Source organism: Paroedura picta, chromosome 15 (genome assembly GCF_049243985.1).
Source record: "Paroedura picta isolate Pp20150507F chromosome 15, Ppicta_v3.0, whole genome shotgun sequence".
Taxonomy (NCBI): Eukaryota; Metazoa; Chordata; class Lepidosauria; order Squamata; family Gekkonidae; genus Paroedura; species Paroedura picta.
Window position 1 is genome coordinate 15,877,848 of NC_135383.1, and position 19,701 is coordinate 15,897,548.

Here is a 19,701-nt window from a genome sequence, read left to right on the forward strand (position 1 = left end):
CTGCCTGGCCCCCATTGTGAATCTCAGGGTACAGAGCATCATCCCATGCCAATGAGTTCCAGAGGCCATTCCTGTCCTTAACTCAGGCTGGCAATCTTCTCCTTCCTGACCCGGAAGTTGCCCTCATCGTGAGCGGGCTGCTTACCCAGAGCGGGTCTCCTTCCAGGGGTCCCATCATCACCAGGAACAGGGGCTGCTGGAGAAGAGCAAAGAGGGCGCTCACCAGAGACTGTAGACCCGTTAGGCTGCCGAACTGCGTCGAGGGATACCTGGTCCAAACGAAGGAGGAGATGCGTTAGCCAAGCTGTACACGCACCAGGCACTCTCTGCAGCAGCTCCCTCCGTCTCCTAGCCTGAAGCAGGATTAGGCGTGTTAACCGCCAAGCAGTGACGGAAGACTACAACTGATCCCCAGCAGTTCTCCAGGAGAAAAAGGCCATTTTGAAAGGTGGACCCTATGGCTTTATGCCCCACGGTTGACCCTCCCATCCACAGACTCTACAGTTCATCGGTGCCACGCACAAGATCTCCAGGTATTTCCCAGCCCATTCTGGCAACCTTAATGGGAATCCAGCTCTCTCTTTCAGGGAAGCTCTTTGTTTGGTCCACTTCATAACCCAAGGAGAACCCTGGTGGGTCCGTCCAAAGAGGGTTCAGGCTTTGAAAAACCCCAGTCGTGGTGTGATCGTGCAGAGTAAGGTTGGGAAGCAGAGCTGTGGACACGCCTCCCTGGGGCCCCTCCCCTTCCCACCCCCTCCAGGCCCATCATTGGCCATTTTGGGAGGGTTGGGTGGGTCAACATGACCACATATGGTCCTATCACCAGATAAATGTTGGACGATTTTTAAAAATATATTTAAAATGAATTAAGTACCACCCATTCGGGAAACCCTTCCAGGGGCGTCATGAAACCCTGGTTGAGAAAGCCTGGTTTAAGCCTTCAACCAAGATTAATTCCCAGCTCTGCCAGGATTGTCTTAACCATCACAAGGACTAGAAGCAGTGCTGGATCCAGGGGCACTGGCAGATAGAGTGCTTGGGGGGCCCGTCCCCCCAATCACACTCCTTGTCCCCTTCCTCATCAATGCACCCTTCCCCAGCTGCCTGTCCACACATCCTTCCCTGCCAGCTCACTTGCAGGCAAGCTTTTCTGCCACCCACTCTTCCAGCTTCGTTGGCCACAAACATGCACCTTTCTTGATGGTGCTGGCTGGAAGTAGAGCATTTGGGTGGGCAGTGGGCCCTGCTGTAAAATTTGGACCCCAGCAGCTGCTCCTCATCACGGTATTCTGACTAGGCACGGGCACACAAAAATGATTGGCACTGTTGCAGATTCGGTCCGAACGGCAACTTTGCCTGCGAGGCCTGGGGAGTCAATTAAAGGGCTTGGCACAGCTGTCATGATCAGCTGTTTGGCAGGCTCTTCAATACCACCACCCCCTTCTCAGGCGCTGCCTGAGAAAGCAGAGGGAGGAGGCATTTAAACTGAGCGAATCACGATTCGGCCTCCGTCGATTCGGCCCGTTTAAATTGCAAGGAGGTTCCGCTCGGATGGGTCTTAAAAGTGCCCGGATCAGCACTGATTCAGGTACTTTTCGGCTTCTCCAAAGCGATCCGCCCATCCCTAATTCTGACACAGGCCCTGACTGGAGAACTGTGTGTGTGTGTGTGATTCTAAAGACATGACCCCTTTCTACAGGGATGTTCACATCTCACACTTGGCAATGCTGGACAGCAACATCCAAGCCTGACGGAATTGTCAAAACAGGAGGGAGGAGTCCCACGCAAAACATTCCAAGCCTCCCCATTGTAACCCTTGAGGTAAAACAACAAGGCAGACAAAGAAACGGACAGGGGTGTCACCAGCGAAGGCCCAGGGCTGGCTTGTTTACACCCCTCTCCTGGCCTGCTTCTGCACAAAGACAATTCTCTGGAATTCCTCCGGACTGTCATTGCTACGGTGAATAAAGAGGCATTCATTGCAGTGATGAAGCACTCATAAAGCAGTTTTTGCCAGACTTTCCTTGGAACAGGCCCCCCCTCCCCGTAAGCACTGTTCCATCACTCCACCCCTACATACACAAAATAGAGGGCTTTTTAAAAAAATTGCTAGATCACTGTAACATTATAAAGATGTGTTGCCATGATCTACTAGTTTCTCAAACCATTTTCCAGCCCGTTTTGTTCCAGTCACAAGGAAGAAGTACATTTCCCCTTTTAACTTTGCAAGAAAAGGGTCACGGATGATAGATAGAACATAGAAGATAGTAGAAGACAGAAGACAGTAGAAGATAGATGATAGAGAGATATTTAAAAAGCTGGCAATCAATAGGCTTTGGCAACACACTATAATTACACAGTATCAAAACAGGTAGAGTGTCATAATAATCTTGTGCTCAAAAACAGCCCCTCCGGCGTGGGCAGGGATAGTGGACACCAGGGATGACGAAGGGATGACGCAAAGAGAAGAGCACTGCCTTGGGTGGGACCTGCTTATCCAAACATCACCCAAAGATTGTGATCTTTCCCAAAAGAGAACACCAAACCACATCTGAAAGAGATCACTGCACAACAGAGGGAAACTCAGAGGCTGTACGAATGTCGTGTGAACGCTTCGGAAAACACCGCCACTGCGAAGAAGCCGAAGTAGAGCGAAATATCCGTGCAGAGGAAGCCAGGATTTAGTTACCTATCAGTTGGGGCTTTGGATCAGAGCGGGGCTGCAATTCTAAACAGTGAGATCAAGGAAGATGGAGGGGGGCAGACAGGTATGTCTGTTCTGTCCCCATCCCGGACCTACACCCCATCAGTGGCTTGCCACCCCAGAGGGTGTCTGTTGTGGGGAGAGGAAAGGGAAGGCGACTGTAAGCCGCTTTGAGCCTCCTTCGGGTAGAGAAAAGCGGCATATAAGAACCAACTCTTCTTCTTCTGCCCACAAACATGCTCTGGAATGTTTGAAAATGCAGAATTCCCAGTCACATGGACAGAACAGAGCCAGCATCGGTGCGTGGAGGTGGGGCTGTGCACTTGTGCCCACTTCTCCCTTGATGCGCACTGATTTCAGCGCAAGGCGGTAGGAGCGGCATCCTCCCAATGCCTGGGGCTGCCTCCTGAAGCATGCTTCGCGAAGAAAGCCCCAGCCAAAGGAGAGCTTCGCTCCCAAAGGACAAACATGTTCACCCGCGCACGTCATTGATTGCAAAGTGCTGAATGCTAAGAGATTGGCAACGGAAAACAACCGCCTGGGAAACCAGCTCAGAGTGGGTTTGTTCCCTGGCCGTTGTGCAATGATTAATTGGACTCTGACAAACAAACGCTGGATCCGGATCAAAGCCTCCATTGATCCGATTGATAGGCGCTCTTGCAGGGAGAGGAGAAGCACGGCTCCCGCCCGGCGTGCCACAACAGGGCAGAGGTGCCGCTACTTCACGAGCGCATGCCAATCGGCCTTTCTCTCTTTCTTGTGCACACGCAATGTCGAAGAGATGTCGTGACATTCCGGGGAGGGGGAGCAAAACGGGCCGGCGAGGGCACCAAAAGATGTTGTGGGGCCAGGAACGATGCTCCCGGCCGTAAAGGACTCTGGGAGGAGAGAGGGAGAAAGGACTTGCTGACCCATTCAGAGCAAGGGCAGAGCCCGTTCTTTGGAAATTGTTTTGCTCGGCTGCAGGATGCAACGGCTGCTGCCGGAGGAGATGCCAAGGAGATACGAGCCCATGGGTCACGTCAACCGCCCTCCTCGCCAGCCACGCCTGGGAAAAGCGAGGCAGCCCCACGGCCGAGCTTCATTCCAGGTGGGGGAAGACGACAAATAGCATGACCCAGAATCGGGGAAACATTTGCATCCCCAACCGGGAGCCAGGGTGCAGCTGGCGCTGAGCCACCCACCCACCCCCATGCTCAGGAACAGGGAGCAGCCCACAGCGCCCCCACAAGGCTTACACAGCTGCGTAGAGGCCGCCCATAGCCGAGTGGATGAATCCTCTGACGATCGTGTGCAGGATGAAGGACAGGATCTGGAAGAGAAGGTGGTGGTGTTGAGACAGGCATGTGCCATCCGTCCAGCCAATCGGGTGGCCCCTTGCTGCTGCCTCCCCCCCCCCCTGCCCTCCAAGGAGTTCAAAGCAGTGTTGCATGGTTCCGGAACCTCCCCGTTTCCCCCAAGACCAGCCAGGCTAGTGGCTCTTCCCAGGGCCAGGGCCAGGGCCACAGGCTCACTGAACTCAAGAGCATGAGAAGGAAAAAGAAACAAGCTTTGCTAGAAAAGGGGAACCTCAGGAGCTCCCAGCAGTGGCAGGGACCCTAGGGAGAGGGTTGCCAGCTCTGGATTGGGAAATACCCAGAGACTTTGGGGGTGGAGCCTGAGAAGGGTGGAGTTTTGGGAAGGGAGGGACCTCAGAAGGTTATCATGCCATAAAGCAGGGGTGGCCGGACTGTGGATCTCCAGGTGTCCGTGAACTACAATTCCCATGAGCTCCAGGGGCTCATGGGAATTGTAGTCCATGGACATCTGGAAAGCCACAGTCTGGCCACCCGTCTTACCCTCCAAAGGGTCCTCTGAAGGTCAATAGTAATAGTGAGGGATCTTCAGGCGCAAGGAGGATGGCAATGCTCCCGGGCAACCTCCCCGTTCACCCCCGGCACTGGCTGTCAGGTGGTTCCTCCCAGCGATGGGAGCAACTCAGAGGACAGGCCACTGAGCCCTGGGAGAAGCCAGGTCTGAAGTACAGGCCTTGTCTTTGTGAAACAGCACCCTCGTAAGGCTGGCGGGTAGGCGGGTGGGGCGGGCTTCATACCCAGCTGTCAACTAGCAGTGTGCTGTCAGCTGAACGGTAAGGCCATGAGAACTAGCTCTTCCAGGGAGGGAGTCACTGAGCAAGGGGCAAGCACTACTCTGCCACAACAGGGTCCAGGAAGTCCCCCTGGCTGCAGCCTCCCCCACTTCTCAAATCCAGCTCTGGCTTACGCCGTTCACCTGTGTCGCCTCGGCCCACGGCTGCTCCCCCAGTGCTACTCACTTGTAAAGGTAGGTTGGGGATCAGGCAGGTGATCCCAAATGCCACCAGCAGCACGTTGGTGAACGCAAAGGCCCTTGTGGCGTTGACCACCTTCTGGATCTGCCGGTCACGAGGCTTCTTCTTCTTCTCACCCCTGCAGGGAGAAGCAAGACCGCGGTCACCACATGGGCCTTTTGGAGTTGGAAGAGCACATCCGGATGCAGCAGTCCACCTTGCAAGAAAGGAAGGATCCCCCCTGAGCCTAGGCCCCTGTCTGCACCCCCCAGCCAGCCAGCTTGGTGTGATGGTTAAGAGCCGTGGTCTCTAATCTGGGGAGCCGGGTTTGATTCCCCGTTCCCCCACATGCAACCAGCTGGGTGACCTTGGGCTCGCCACAGCACTGATAAAGCTGTTCTGGCCAAGCAGTGATATCAGGGCTCTCTCAGCCTCACCCACCTCACAGGGTGTCTGTTGTGGGGAGAGGAAAGGGAAGGTGACTGCAAGCCGCTTTGAGCCTCCTTCTGGTAGAGAAAAGCAGGGTGTAAAACTGAACTCTTCTTCTTCTCTAGTGAACGGCTGTGATTGCTCAAGGGTCAGGCAGGCCAAAATGAGCCCTCCCTGGATCATCACCCTGCAAGGATCCTCATGCTCAGAAGAAGAGCTGTTTTTTTTTTTTTTTTACTATCTTCAGAAGTCTTAAAGCAGCTTCCAGTCACCTTCCCTTCCTCTCCCCACAACTGACACCCCGTGAAGCAGGTGAAGCTGAGAGAGCTCTCAGAGAACTGTGACTGGCCCAAGGTCACCCAGCCAGCTGCATATGGAAGAAGAGGGGGAAATCAAACCCAGTTCTCCAGATTAAAGGCTGCCCCTCTTAACCACTACACCACGCTGGCGCTCAGAAAACTGGTTTTTGTACACCACTTATCACTACCAGAAGGAATTTCAAAGCAGCTTACAAACATCTTTCCCTTCCTCTCCCCACAACAGACACCCTGGGAGGCAGGTGGGGCTGAGAGAGCTCTGAGAGAACCAGGACTGGCCCCAGGTCACCCAGCTGGCTGCATGTGGAGAAGGAGTGGGGAAACCAACCCCCTCCAATTTAGAGGTTGCTGCTCTTAACCACCACACCACGCTGGCTGTCCCAGCTCAGGATATCACAACCGGCTGCAAGTCATTCCCAGAATCATCTCGCCCCAGCCGCAGAAGCCACACGAAATCTCTCCCCAACCACAAGCTCTCCTTGTTTCTAGGTCAACAGGGCAAGAGCACGCCCATAACACCACAGGAAACCTTGACACAGTGACCTGATTCTGCCTCCTTCTCCCACTGCTCCTTAGACTAGACCTTGCAACAATCTGCTCTTGGGACTTTTACCCTGCAAGCCCGTCTCTTCTGCAGGGCTCAGCTCCTGCTCTGGGGTGATGCGGGGGAAGTAGGGGGGAAAGGGAGCCGATTACTGGACAGCTCTACCTTCTTCCTCCTGTTCCTCCAATTCTAGAGCTGAAAGAGGTTACTGGTTGCTTTCAGATTCCTCTATCTCAGTCTTTCTCAACCTTTTTACCCTTGAGAAACCCTTGAAACATTGTTCAGGCTTTGAGAAACCCCAGAAGTGGCGTGATTGTGCAGAATACAATTGGGGAGCAGAGCTGTGAACATGCCCACCTGGGCCCCGCCCCTTCCCGCCCCCTCCAGGCCCACCGTTGGCCATTAGGGTGAGGGGGAGGTTGACATGACCATATATGGTCGTATCACGATAGACGTTTAACAAATTTTAAAAACAGATTAAAAATTAATTAATTCCCACTCATTCTGGACACTCTTCCAGGACCATCAAGAAACCTCAGGGTTTCAGGAAACCCTGCTTTAGCTAGACACCTTGGCCTGGATGGCTTAGGTGAGGCTGAACTCATCAGCTTTGGAAGCTAAGCAGGGTCAGTCCTGGTCAGCCCTTGGATGGGAGACCACTCAGGAAGCCCAGGGTTGCTAGGCAGATGCAGGCAGATCTACCTGCCTCAAGTTGTCTCTTCTCTTGGAAACCCTACGTGGTTGCCTTAAGTCAGCTACACCTTAATGGCCAAACTGTGGTTCTCCAGATGTCCATGGACTACAATCACCATGAGTCCCTGCCTTGCTGGCAGCATGGGCTCATGGTAATTGTAGTCCATGGGCTCTTTAGCCATTGCATGCCTTCTGTTTTATCGCCTACAAAGACCTCTTCTTCTCTCTCTTATCTGGGCTATAGCAAGCTAATCTTTTCAAAGTTGGCCTGTTCACAATAAGTTAAATATGTGCTTCTGTTTTTTCTAAATAAAATTTCTTTCTCTCGTCACCCACTGGAGTCAGATCACCTTTGCCATTTGTTTAAACGGCACTTTCCCATTAACCGGGATACAGGGGGAACTGGGGACCCTGCGCAAAGCTTCTGTGCTTCCAAGGCAAATCATTTCTTTTTTTAAACACTTAACCCAATTAGGCCATGCCCAGGTGAGCTACGTACGGACTAGCATCCTTTTCCTCTGCCTCTTCTGAGCCGTCCGTGCACTCTTTCAGCTTCCAGTCCATGATGTAGCCTATCACAGGAGCAGTCACCAGACAAAGCAGTTGCAGGACCCCGAAGATGGAGGTGTAGAGATTGACTGGAAGGGGGCAACAAGGTCACCGTCATCACCACCGCAACCCCCCAGGAGAACACAAAGAGACCCTCTTCTCCTTGGGGAACAGCAACCTTTGTGGCGCATACAGTCCAAGGTCACAAACCCTGTTTTTCCCCAATGCAAATCACACACAGAGCCAATATTCAGATTTTGGAGGGGGCGGGAAAGAGGTATGACGGATTAAGGATTAGCAATCAACAACAGTTGCTATCTTATTACTTTTCATTTAAGCAATCTGATGACAGATTTTCAGCCTGCCTGTCCTGGCTCTCAGCTGGCGTCGGATCCAAAAAGAGTGCCCACCTTCTCAGGACCCAGCGTGACCAGAAGGTTTTGGGTCGCAGAAGCAAAGGAGCAGGTGCCGGCCAGGGTGGCCTGACACCCGGATACAGAGCCAGTGTGACGTAGTGGGTAAAAGTGTTGGGAGTAATATTTGGGAGAGCCGAGTTCAAATCCCCACTCTGCCACGGAAGCTTGCTGGATGTATCCTCGGGCCTACCTTGCAGGGTTGTTGTGACAACAGGGAGGAGATGCAAAGTGATCCGGGTCACCATTCAAGGAGAAAGGCAGGGCACAATGGAATTAATTAAATAAATACATGGGTGGCTTGGACCCCAGGTGGGAACCCCAAAGAAAGCAAACATCGGACGCTGGCAGCACCCAGAGAGTGCTAGAAATCCAAAGGGAGCAAGGGATGGGCAGGGGAGGGCCCAGGCAGGACAGAGGGACCACCCTCTCTCTCTCTCCTTTGCCTTCCGAGTCGGTCAGACTAGCTCAGGGGTAGTCAAACGGCGGCCCTCCAGATGTCCATGGACTACAATTCCCATGAGCCCCTGCCAGCATTTGGGAATCATGGAAATTGTAGTCCATGGACATCAGGAGGGCCGCAGTTTGACAACCCCTGGCTCCCTAGCTCAAGGAATCCCTGGCTAAGCAGCTCAGAGCCTGACTCACCCCCAGCCCCCCCCTCCTCCTCCTCCGCCAGCGCCTCCCTGTTGTTTTCATGACTGTCTCTTCCCTGATTTGCCACACAGATTCCAGATTTAACAAGCCCAGACTGGATCTGACGACGCAAGAGACAAATGGGTTTCGCCTCGGTTGCCTTTTGCAAAACAACCGACTCATGTAATCGTTTCTGCCTTTCCTGGTTGGCAGCTTTCCAGCGGCTATAAATACAGGCTGGGAGTCACAGCGGCAGAAAGCGCCACCGGGCATCGGAGGGGCCTGCTCTTTCTCCGCTTCGCCTCCAGAAACCGGGATGCTCGAGGGCCAGCCACTACCCCCCCTTGCATCCTACTAGTTCCCCCAAGGCAAGCTTAGCTCAAGGAGAGCTAAGCCCAGCTCCAAAATCACCGTACTAGTGTTAACCCAGCCCGGAAGCCGTGCTGGGGGGGGAGCGATCAACTCTGTGTTTGCATGGTCCTCATGAGGGACATTTGTTTTGCTGTTCACGGCCCCCGTACAGGTAGCCCAATGTCAATGTCACCTGCACGGCGCAAAGCACTGAATCTTTCCCTCCGGAGCGCATTTGGTGTACGGCTTCCCGCACCCCGACAGAGTGCCCAAGACAGCCAATTACTCAACTGTCCGATGAAGCGCTCAAATTAAAACAGCCCTTTTTAATGATCTAATAAATCATACTGAAGAAATAGCAACCCACTCAGGGATGGGGGGAGGAGGGGAGAAGCTAAATGCACATCATCCAGGGCCCATTCTGCACACATAGGATAATGCACTTTCAGTGTGCTTTGGCAGCTGGATTTTCCTGTGCGGAACAGGAAAATCTACTTCTAAAGTGCATTGAAAGTGCATTAACTAATACGTGCAGAATAGGCCCAAGTTTAGCCCAGTTTGGGAAGAGCATCAGTAGGCTCACAAAGAGGCAGCCAAAACCGTCCATTCCTCCAGCCTGGCGTTTTGTGGCCGGACAGCTTATTCTCTTGGTTTCCCACGGTTCTCAGCCACCGAAGCCAACGCACAGGGCCTACCTGTCACCAAATCACCATCCACCATGAACTGCAGGATGTTGTTCATGGCCCCCATGTAGAAGATGAGCCGCAGCTGCGTCATGCACATGGTGATCAGGCTGAGAAGCAGGATGGGGCTGAAGACGCTCTGCATGAAAGAGGGGGTGGCTGCCAGGGCAGTGGGGAGGTGGGGGGAGAAAGAGCAGCAGTCAGTATCTCTCTTGGACGGGGGACCCCAACAGGTGCCCTTGGTGCCCACCGAGCTTTTCAAAAGTGGACGGGGGCACTGCGAGGCAGGGTTTGTTCTTGACTTCCCGTGTTCAAATGACAGTTCCCTCTAGCAAAGGATGAGGAGGACCGGTACGCAACTGGGCTTTTTGCAGTGAGGACGAGGTCCCAGCTCCCCTTCAAGATTTCCTTTTCAGAAGGCATGAGGCTCCTCCTTTCTAGGCAGCCATTTTGGGCGAGGCTCCGCCTCCCACAGAAGCCATTTTGGGGTTGTTGCTCACTCTCTCCTTTCAAAATTCCAAAGGTGCCTGCAGCCACAAAAAGGCTGGGGATCCCTGCTGTGGGAGGCAGCTAGTAGCCAAATGCACTGGCATTATCCTCTGGGGTACCCCTACATAGGGCAGATGGAGCATCACTGGGGCTTCCCATGGAGGGTTTCAGCAGTCCTCATCCAGGGCTGATGTTCTCCTCAGAGCCCAGCCTGGCTCACCTCAAGCCCTTGAGTACACAGCATATGGGATACCTGAGTTGGGCCTTCCTGCCTCTCCCGACCAGCTATGCCACGAAGAACCAAGACCCACAGATCCCTCAAGCTTTTCTGGTCACCTCTTGTAGTGGCCAACCAGATGCTCATTAGCTGGCCAATGAAGGCCTCCCCTTCCCTCCTTCATCCCCACACACAAGTGAAGCAGCAGGTGGCAGAAGGGGTGCAGCTAGAATTCGCAACTTCCAGGTGGTAGCTGGAGACACACCACCCCCTGGAATTTTAGATCACCAGGCAACAACGATCAGAAAACGGCTGCTTTGGAAATCAGTTTCTACGGCATTTTAACCTGCTGGAGTCCCTCCCCAGGTTCCAGCCCACCCCTCTTCCCAAATCTCCAGGAATTTCCCAACCCCCAGTGACTCCCGGCAAGCCCACCCTGAGCCACACCTGCCATGTCCGGCTGGCACTTCACTTCCAGGTCCACCGTCGAGAGGCAGAGCTTGTTGCCGTCCTGCAGGGCCGCCATCTCTTTGTGGTTCTTCATCGAGCCCCCCACGCTGAGCCGGCGGCCCACGGTCGTCACTTGCTTGTAGAACTGCTTCCCGGTGATCTTGTGGTCAAACCCCAGCCAGCTGAACTTGATCTTCACCCTGAGTGGCGGGATCAAGGAGGGCGACAAGAGGCGGGTGAATGCCTGTCCATGCAGCCCAGTTCAGGTTGCCTCTGGCTTCACATCGGAGGGAAAGGCAGCTTCGGCAACTCAGTGGAAAGCAGCATAGCAGAAGAGCTGGGTATTTTGTACCCTGCTTTTTACTACCAGAAGGAGTCTCAAAGCGGCCGACAATCGTCTCCATAGCAGGAGGACGTGTGCAGAAGAAGACGTGCCAAGGAGAATTGCACCTAATTGGTACCTCCAATGCTTCCGTTTGGATGCAAGGTGCATGATGAGCTCCCCCCGGGTTCCCCTGAGCCAGCCACCCTCAGAGAGGGTCCCAGTCGAGATACCCAGGCGACTCACGTGTAGTCCATATCTTCTGGGCCTGGGAAAGGCTCCAGCGGCCAGTTGAAGAAGCAGTTGAAGAAGACGAGCCCCGCACAGCAGGCCCAGACCAGCAGGATGAGGATGAAGGAGACTCCAAAGTCGTAGATCACCTGGAAGGCAAGAAGGGAGGCTGCCCATCACCAGCCAGGTCTCCAGGGGTGCCCAGAAAAGGGCATTCAAAAGTGCCATTCAAAAGATGCCTCTTGGGCTCTCTCCTGCACAGGTCTCGGGCCTGCTCGCCTGCAACCAGATCAGATTTTCCAGCCAGAGAAAAAGGCTCTGCCTATTTTTTTCTATCACCCATTTATATCCTGCCTCCAGTGGAGACTCAAAGCAGTTGACAACATTCCCTTCTCCTCCATCTTACCCTCACAACAACCCTGCGAGGTAGGTTAGGCTGAGATTTGTGACTGGCTCGACAAGGAGCTTCCCCGGCACAAGCGGGGATTCGAACCTGGGTCTCCCAGCCAGTAGTCCTAACACGCTCCGCCACTACCCCACACTGGCTCCCTGCCCGGCATCTGCCAGAAGCAATTCTTTCCTACAATTGTCAACTGTCCCTTTTAAAACGAGTACTCCAGAGAAATGCACAGGATGCTAGGGATGGAGGAGATGCCAGGTGCTGGGTGCCCATGCACATCTGGCAGGCTGCTCTTGGCACAGGAATGCTAATCGAGATACATTCCTTTGGGGCCCTTCCAAGGACTCTTACTTTCCCAAGCAGGGTGTGGCAACTCTTACACAAACCATGCAGGGCTGCCCCCTCCACCTGTTCTTGGACGGCCGCTCTAGCTGACGTCGAGCCGCTGGGGTTTGCATCATCCTTTTCAACCTGGCACTGATCAGGGAAGGGTCAGAGAGGCGTGCTGTGAGCAAACTTCTCCCTTGTAACTCTTTTAGGGCCCTGAAGGATCCAGGGCAGGGCGGAGGAATCAGCGGTTGGTGCATAAACACACACACACACTCCTTCTGTCCCGTACAATAAGCTGTAATTTCTGTTTACAGCAGGGATAACACAGTGGCAGAGGTGGGCATACCATCCTCCCTGGCCAGAATTTCCTCCAACGGCTCAAGCTGCAACTTGGTGGCTAGGAGACCTTGCCACAGGCCCAGAAGGCAACCCACTCTCCCTCAGTCAACGGAGAGAGAGAGAGAGAGAAGGCTTTACATCCTGGACACTGGGCTACAGCATGGTTCCCCAACACGGTGCCCATGGGCACTTGCCAGTATTTCCCGTGGCACCAACCAAGATTTTCAGAAAGCAGACGGGACCACTGAAAGGCAGGGCCTGTTGCTGGCTGTCCTCCTTCAAATGAAAAGGTTTCCCAGTAGACCACTCAGGTTATAGCCTGGAAAAGATACAGCCTGGAACTGATGAACAGCTGCCTACCCATTAAGGCCAAGCAGAACCCAACTGGTGCTCTTTCTTTCCTTGATTGTCATCTTGGGCTCTTAATGTATGTCGCTACATCTAATTTCTCGGCTTAATAGGCCTGCGTGTTCCGAGCTGGGAGCGGATTCTAACTTTCCACCCGGCATTAATGGCCTTTGTCCTCACAGTCGAGCCATTAAGACAGGAACTTGCTTCTAGGGCCAAGGTGGGGGGTGGGGGCGCACCAAACCCTGGCCACCGTTCGTTTTCTAAGCTAAGCACCTGCTCCTAAGCAAAGAGAGACTTGATTTGTAGGGTGTTTTAGGTAGGGATGCCAGCCGCCAGGTGAGCCCTCAGGAATGAAAGCACACCTTCAGGCAGCAGAGATCAGTTCCCCTAGAGCAGGGGTCGTCAACCTGTGGTCCTCCAGATGTCCAGGGGCTCATGGGGATTGTAGTCCATGGACATCTGGAAGACCACAGATTGACTATCCCTGCCCTAGAGGAAATGCCCACTTAGAAGGTAGACTGTATGGCAGGGGTAGTCAAACTGCGGCCCTCCAAATGTCCATGGACTACAATTCCCAGAAGCCCCTGCCAGCATTCGCTGGCAGGGGCTTCTGGGAATTGCGGTCCCTGGACATCTGGAGGGCCGCAGTTTGACTACCCCTGCTGTATGGCATTAAACTTCACTGAAGCCCCGTCCCTCCCCAAACCCCACCTTCTGCAGGCTCCGCCCCCAAAGTCTCCAGGATTTTCTCCACCCAGAGCTGGCAACCCTAGTTGTAGGACACTTTTGATTACCATGGTAAAGCCAGACTGACTAGACACCCCTCCGATCCCATCTATCCTGCAATGACCCCCCCCCTTGGCTTCTTTAGCAACCGTGAGCGGCAAGGTTGCTCTGACCTCCTTCCCGAAAACCATCCATCTTTGCCAAGGCCCCGTCCCTGTTCTCCCAAGCCACGCCCACAGCACAGAGCGACCTGCACCCTCCCACCTACCTTGATTCCGGGGAAAGTGACAGCCGAAGAAGCGTAAGAGCCGATCATGAGAGCAATGAAGGTGGAACGAAGGTCGCCAAACATGTTGGGCAGCTGAGGAGGAACAAAGGATTGAGAGAGCGGCTGGTTAGAAGGGGCTGCAGGAGGGGGAAAGGATCCTGTTTCTTTGGGAGCAAGGGGGAGGCGAGCGCATGGAGGCGGGCGATGATTCGGATGCCCCGTTCACCAGCATGCTGCGATTCAAGCCTGCAAGCAGACTGAGTGACCTTGGTCCAGGCCCAATTCATTCAGAGCTCTCTCAGCCTCACATGCTCCCCAGCCTGTCCGTTGCGCGGAGAGGAAGGTGATCGTAAGACGCTTTGGGACTCCTTCAGGTAGTAAAAAGCAGGGTGCAAAACCCCCAGCTTCTTCCTCACAGTTTCAAGAGTGGTTGCTGCTTCTGGAGGCCGGGATGTGTCTCCTTCTGACCACTTTTCCCTTCCTACCATAACAAAAATGAGCCTCTTGTCGGGCAGGGTGGTAAGGCAGCCAACATGCTGTCTGAAGCTCTGACCATGAGGCTGGGAGTTCGATCCCAGCAGCTGGCTCAAGGTTGACTCAGCCTTCCATCCTTCCGAGGTCGGTGAAATGAGTACCCAGCTTGCTGGGGGGTAAACGGTCATGACTGGGGGAGGCACTGGCAAACCACCCCGTATTGGGTCTGCCATGAAAACGCTGGAGGGCGTCACCCCAAGGGTCAGACATGACTCTTTGCTTCCACAGGGGATACCTTTACCATAACAATAAAAATAAAATTTTCGTAGGTATAAGGAGGAAGGGTGGGGATGCCACTCCCTACCTGGGGACCCCCTGAAAATATAGCTCATCTCCAGACAACAGAGATCAGTTGCTTTGGAGGGGGGGGCCCATAGCATCAGACTCCACTGAGGTCCCCCCCTGCTCCAAATCCCGCTAACTCCTGCTCAACCTGCAAAGTCTCCAGGTGTTTCCCGACCCAGAGCTGGCAAGCCAAGGAAAATGTGCTGCTGGAGCAGAAATACACCCACACAGATCCCAAGCCCCACTTTGAAGATTACCTTTCAGGAAAGATTGTATTGAAAAGGTAGGCAGCAAAGGAGGGGAAAGCCTAGTCAACAGATGACTTCATGAGCCCATCATGTACTGGGCACTGCAGTATGTGTGTGTGTTGGGCGGGGGGGATGCAGAGTAAAGGTTCTGCGTGGAAGCAACCTACGTTGAGGCAGAGTCAGAAGAACGAGAAGCCATGCTGGATCAGGCCAGTGGCCCATCCAGCATCACACAGTGGCCAAAACCCAGGGGCCTTTGGGAGGTCCACCAGTAGGACCAGTATTTCAGAAACACCCCCCATGTTGCCCCCCAGGCACCCAGAATACAAAGCATCATTGCCCCATCTAGCCCCCCCAGGGTTGCAGAGACCAATTTCACTGGGGACAAGCCCATGGCTTCAGAAGATAAGAAGGAGACAGGAAGACCGCTGCATGAATAGACTCTGGATGCAACCCCGTTTAATCTCCGAGTAAGCAACAGCAAGTTCAAAAACCCGACGAAAATGAGTCACCACCCAAAACGTGCCCTGCACACACAAATTCTTCTGCTGAGCACCGGGAAAAGTCAGATAAGAACCACCGACAGAGGCGGATTCCGGCGGCTTCTCCAGCGCTAGAGGTGGTGCAAGAGGTGATATCATCACGTTCCTTCCAGGATTTCAGAAATGGGGTTTTTACGGGCTGACTCAGGGCTGGCGGTTAGAAAGGAAAATGCCGGCACCAGAGGACCGCCCGGGGCAGGGAGAAGAGGAGAGAACATAGCCACAGGCTTTGCCCAGTTTCTCTGCTGCTTTAGAGCACATCCTCCTCTCCCATGTGCTCCAGAGGCTTGCAGGCAGAACACCTGCAGCACCGGTGCTCTGGCGTTGCTCCACGCCACTCCTCTCTGGCTGCAGAGCCTGGGAAGGAATGCAGCAGCCCTGTCCTCAAACAACCTCAGAGCCACTGGTGGCACAGGGCAGAAGGAGGGAGAGACGCTGCTGGGATACCTCCTCACTTCAGGTCTTGAACCCACCCCTAGCTCCTGGAACCAGGGCACAGAAAGCACACCACTGAGACCGAATTCTCGAGTGGGAGGTATCATGGATGCACATTTTAGCTACGTGAGCCAGAGGGCCCATGCCGCCAGATTCTTTGCCTGGGCTCAAGGGACTCTGCTGGATCGTCAGGCCTTAGGATCAGCATTAGGGCCCCAGGACATAATACCTTCCAGGCCACATGCAGCTGCCCTCTGCTGAGTCTGACCTTCACTCCATCAAGGTCAGCATTGTTTCCTCTGACCAGCAGACGCTCTCTAACGCTTCCAATAGAGGATGTTCACTTCCCCTATGAGAGCCAGCATGGCATAGTGGTTAAGAGCAGCAGACTCTAAACTGGAGAGCCGGGTTTGATTCCCCACTCCTCCTTCACACGCAGCCAGCTGGGTGACCTCAGGCCAGGCAGAGTTCTCTTAGAGCTGTTCTCACAGAGCAGGTCTTCCACACCTCACAGTGTGTTTGTTGCGGGCAGAGGAAGGGAAAAGAGTTTGTAGGTCACTTTGAGACTCCTTTGGGTAGTAAAAAATGGGATTTAAAAAAAACAGCTCTCCTTCTATGACCTGAAATCTTTTAACTGAAGATCGTTAAACCTGAGACCTTCTGCATCCCGAGCTGATCCTCTCCCAGTGACCCTGGAACCACAGATTTTCTGTTTCACATGCAGCCCTTTCTTTTCTGGCCAGGAGGTCATTAAAAACTCCTTCCTCTCTTTGGCACAGCTGGCAGGGGCTCATGGGAATTGTAGTCCATGGACATCTGGAGGGCCACAGTTTGACTACCCCTGCCTTAAGCACTCTGCCAACAGAACAGCAACAGTCCCTTTAAGAGGAGGGGGCATGAAGGTCCCAGGTTTGATTCCTGGCTTTAAAACGAGTCAGGTGACGTGTGGTGAGAAAGACCTCTCCCCTGAGACCCTGGAGAGCGGCTGCCAGTCAGAGAGGACGCCAGGCTCAGCAGGCAGCAATTCTGCATACTCCCCAAGTCCAAAAGCAGGCAACTGGGATACACCCAGTCTGATCCTTCTCCAGCTGAGTACACCAAACCAGATTCGAGTGGGTAGCCATGTTGGTGTGAAGCAGCACAATGAAATTTGAGTGCAGTGGCACCTTTAAGACCCAGAAGGATTTATTCAAGGTGTGTGCTTTCCTGTACATGCACTTTTCCTCAGACAATGGAACAAAAATCATAAGGGGACTAATATAAGGAGAAAGTAAATTAGTAGCAAATTAGTAAACAGCATCATAAGTCCAAATATGCTAGGAAAGAATCATCTCACTGCATATTTGGACTTCTACTACCTGAGGAGTGTCAGGGCGCCTTACAATTCCCTTCCTCTCCCCACAACATATATCCTATGAGGTAGGTGAGGCTGGGAGAGCTCTGAGAAAACTATGACTGGCCCGAGGGCACCCAGCTTGCTGCATGCAGAGGAGAAGTGGAGAATCAAGCCTGGTTCTCGAGATTCAGGGCCCCACCCTGAACCACCACACCAAGCTGGCTCTCGTAAATACACGGCTGTATGCATTGTAGGACAACAGACACAATCCAATAAGACGCCCCTGTGCTCCACAAAAAACAGCTAACTTATCCTATCTGGAAGGACCAGAGCATAAAACTAAGCCCTGTGCAAATACCATCACACTTTTCTCAGACAGATGTTTTGTTCTATGCATCAAAGGAACATTGCAAAATCCCTACAGGCCTCAATTAGCCTCAGGTCCTAGAAGGGAGAGAGTTAACCCTTCAGCCTCCATTTGTGGCTCTCCCCACATTTCTCCTTGGAAAGCAAATGGGGAAGTTGGCTTTGTCCTCAGCATTACCAGCCCACCTGGGGGAAGCAACCGCCTCAGCATTGTCACCAAACTACAGTTCCCAGGATTCGTCGGGCTAAGGGCCACCCAACTACAATTCCCAGGATCCCTCAGGGAAGGGCTGACAACGGGTCAGCTGGGAGACACAAGTGAGAGCACTCACCGTGAGCGATGTAAAGGTCATGCACATCCCCCCAAAGCCATTCAGCGCCAGCGCGAAGAAGATCAAAACGGACAGAGCTGTGGAGGAAGGAGAAAAACCGTGAGGAGCCAGGAAGTCCCTGCAGGCCAAATCGGCATCACCTGGGTCTCCTGGGAGCCAGGTCTCTTCAGGGTACATTGAAACTGGAGACCATAATACTGTGGAAGGAACGCAGACCAGAGAGGAGCCAAAGGTCTTGGGGCCTGCTGTGCTCTGTCTGTTGAGGGTGTTGCCATGGGAACAGCTCTCTATGAAGCCAGGCCAACTCTTGGCTCCTGACCCATGAGCAACTCACCAAAGCCAGAAGAATGTTGCTGATGTCATCACGCTGGGGTTGTCAAGGGGGAGGGGGGTGACCCTGGGTTGGGGACAAAACTCTGTGGTTTGAAGCCAATTCTACCATAGAGTTCTGCCCAGAAGCCAGAGCGTCGCCCACAGACATCTGCAACGTGTTGACATCACTTCCAGGTAACATCAGCATGTCAAGGAGCTCCAGGAAGGGACCCCCCCATCCCCCCACCAGCGACCCAAGTCAACCTGGCAACCCTATGTGACAGCGCAATGCCAAGAATGGTCACCACCTCCCCAAACCATGGTCCTCGTTGATCGTTTAGATGGCCCTTGCGGTTTTGCAAAGTTTCGCTTCTGTTGGCCCAGAACAAGCATTCCATAGGTGGAATGAGGCCTTGACCCATCAGCCAAGGGCCCACACGCTGCCCCACAGCCACTAGCTCTCCCAGCCTCCAACTCTTTCCTTGACCCAGTTTGCAGCCAAATACTTACAATTAGGGTTGCTGGCCCCATAAGCAATCATCACGCAGGATACGGCGAAAGAGGCGCTGAAATGCAGAAAGGGCCAGCCATTACATTCCAGATGTTAAGCACAGCTGCATAGCAGTCCCCCTCCTTTGCAGGACAGCACTACAAAGCACATCCACCATGGACAGAAACCTGTGCTGTTGAGCACATCTCCAAAATATCCCCCATCCATTTCAGCATCAACGGGTGACGCAGTTAAGAAGGCAGAAAGGGTCGGCCCCTCCCTGGGTTTCTTGCCATGGCTACGTAGAAGCAGGCCCGTTCTGCCTTTAAGGTTAAATCCACAAGATGCAGAAATTGGTGCCAAATTCTGCAGGTGCCTGCAGGTGTGACGTTCTCGCCCTCAAAACACCTGCCCGAGCCAAGGTAAAAATTCCAGTCGAGCCAAGGCTGCTTCTCTCCCATACCGTGATCCAACCGCAAAGAGACACATATCTTCTCTGCATGCTTTGGTTTGTTTGATGGGCTCTCCATTCTACCCCACCCCTTTGGAATGGTTGCACTCCTCCCTCTATGACAGGGGTAATCAAACTGCAGCCCTCCAGATGTCCATGGACTAAAATTCCCATGAGCCCCTGCCAGCAGGTGCTGGCAGGGGCTCATGGGAATTGTAGTCCATGGACATCTGGAGGGCTGCAGTTTGACTACCCCTGCTCTATGATGTGCATCTGAACCCAGGAAGCCCTGCTCAGTAGCAATCGGGAGCTCCGTAGGGTCTCATACTGCCCTTTTGAAGACTGCAAAGGGTATATTCTCCCCAGGATGTAAGCTGCTCTTCCCCGTAGGGGAGGAAATTTCGAGGGAACACCAATTGTCTGGCTCAACCCAATGCCGGATGCTCAGACAGGCTCATGAGATGCGTCCCCCCAAAAGGACATCGGTAGTTCAACTCCAGTCGTATCCAGAACTCCACAGCTTTGGGGGTCTCAGCACCCAAGATAAGGTGATGCAGGCAGAATTTGGGGTGGAAAACTTGCCCTGTTTTGGATGGCCCAGTCTAGCCCAATCTCATCCC

At 53.6% G+C, this 19,701-nt stretch overlaps 1 protein-coding gene across 2 annotated transcripts in view; it reads right to left on the minus strand.

Moving 5' to 3' along the window:
* The window catches only part of SLC43A2 (solute carrier family 43 member 2), a 37,151-nt gene that overhangs the window by 3,850 nt on the left and 13,600 nt on the right, over positions 1–19,701 (minus strand). For both annotated transcript variants that reach the window (XM_077312495.1, XM_077312496.1), the window contains 10 exons: positions 18,651–18,706; positions 17,829–17,905; positions 13,751–13,843; positions 11,352–11,485; positions 10,781–10,983; positions 9,640–9,786; positions 7,495–7,633; positions 5,019–5,151; positions 3,943–4,016; positions 146–269 (listed from right to left, as the gene is read on the minus strand). In XM_077312495.1, coding sequence (XP_077168610.1) covers positions 146–269; positions 3,943–4,016; positions 5,019–5,151; positions 7,495–7,633; positions 9,640–9,786; positions 10,781–10,983; positions 11,352–11,485; positions 13,751–13,843; positions 17,829–17,905; positions 18,651–18,706 — 1,180 coding nt within the window. The remainder of the gene's footprint in view (positions 1–145; positions 270–3,942; positions 4,017–5,018; positions 5,152–7,494; positions 7,634–9,639; positions 9,787–10,780; positions 10,984–11,351; positions 11,486–13,750; positions 13,844–17,828; positions 17,906–18,650; positions 18,707–19,701) is intronic.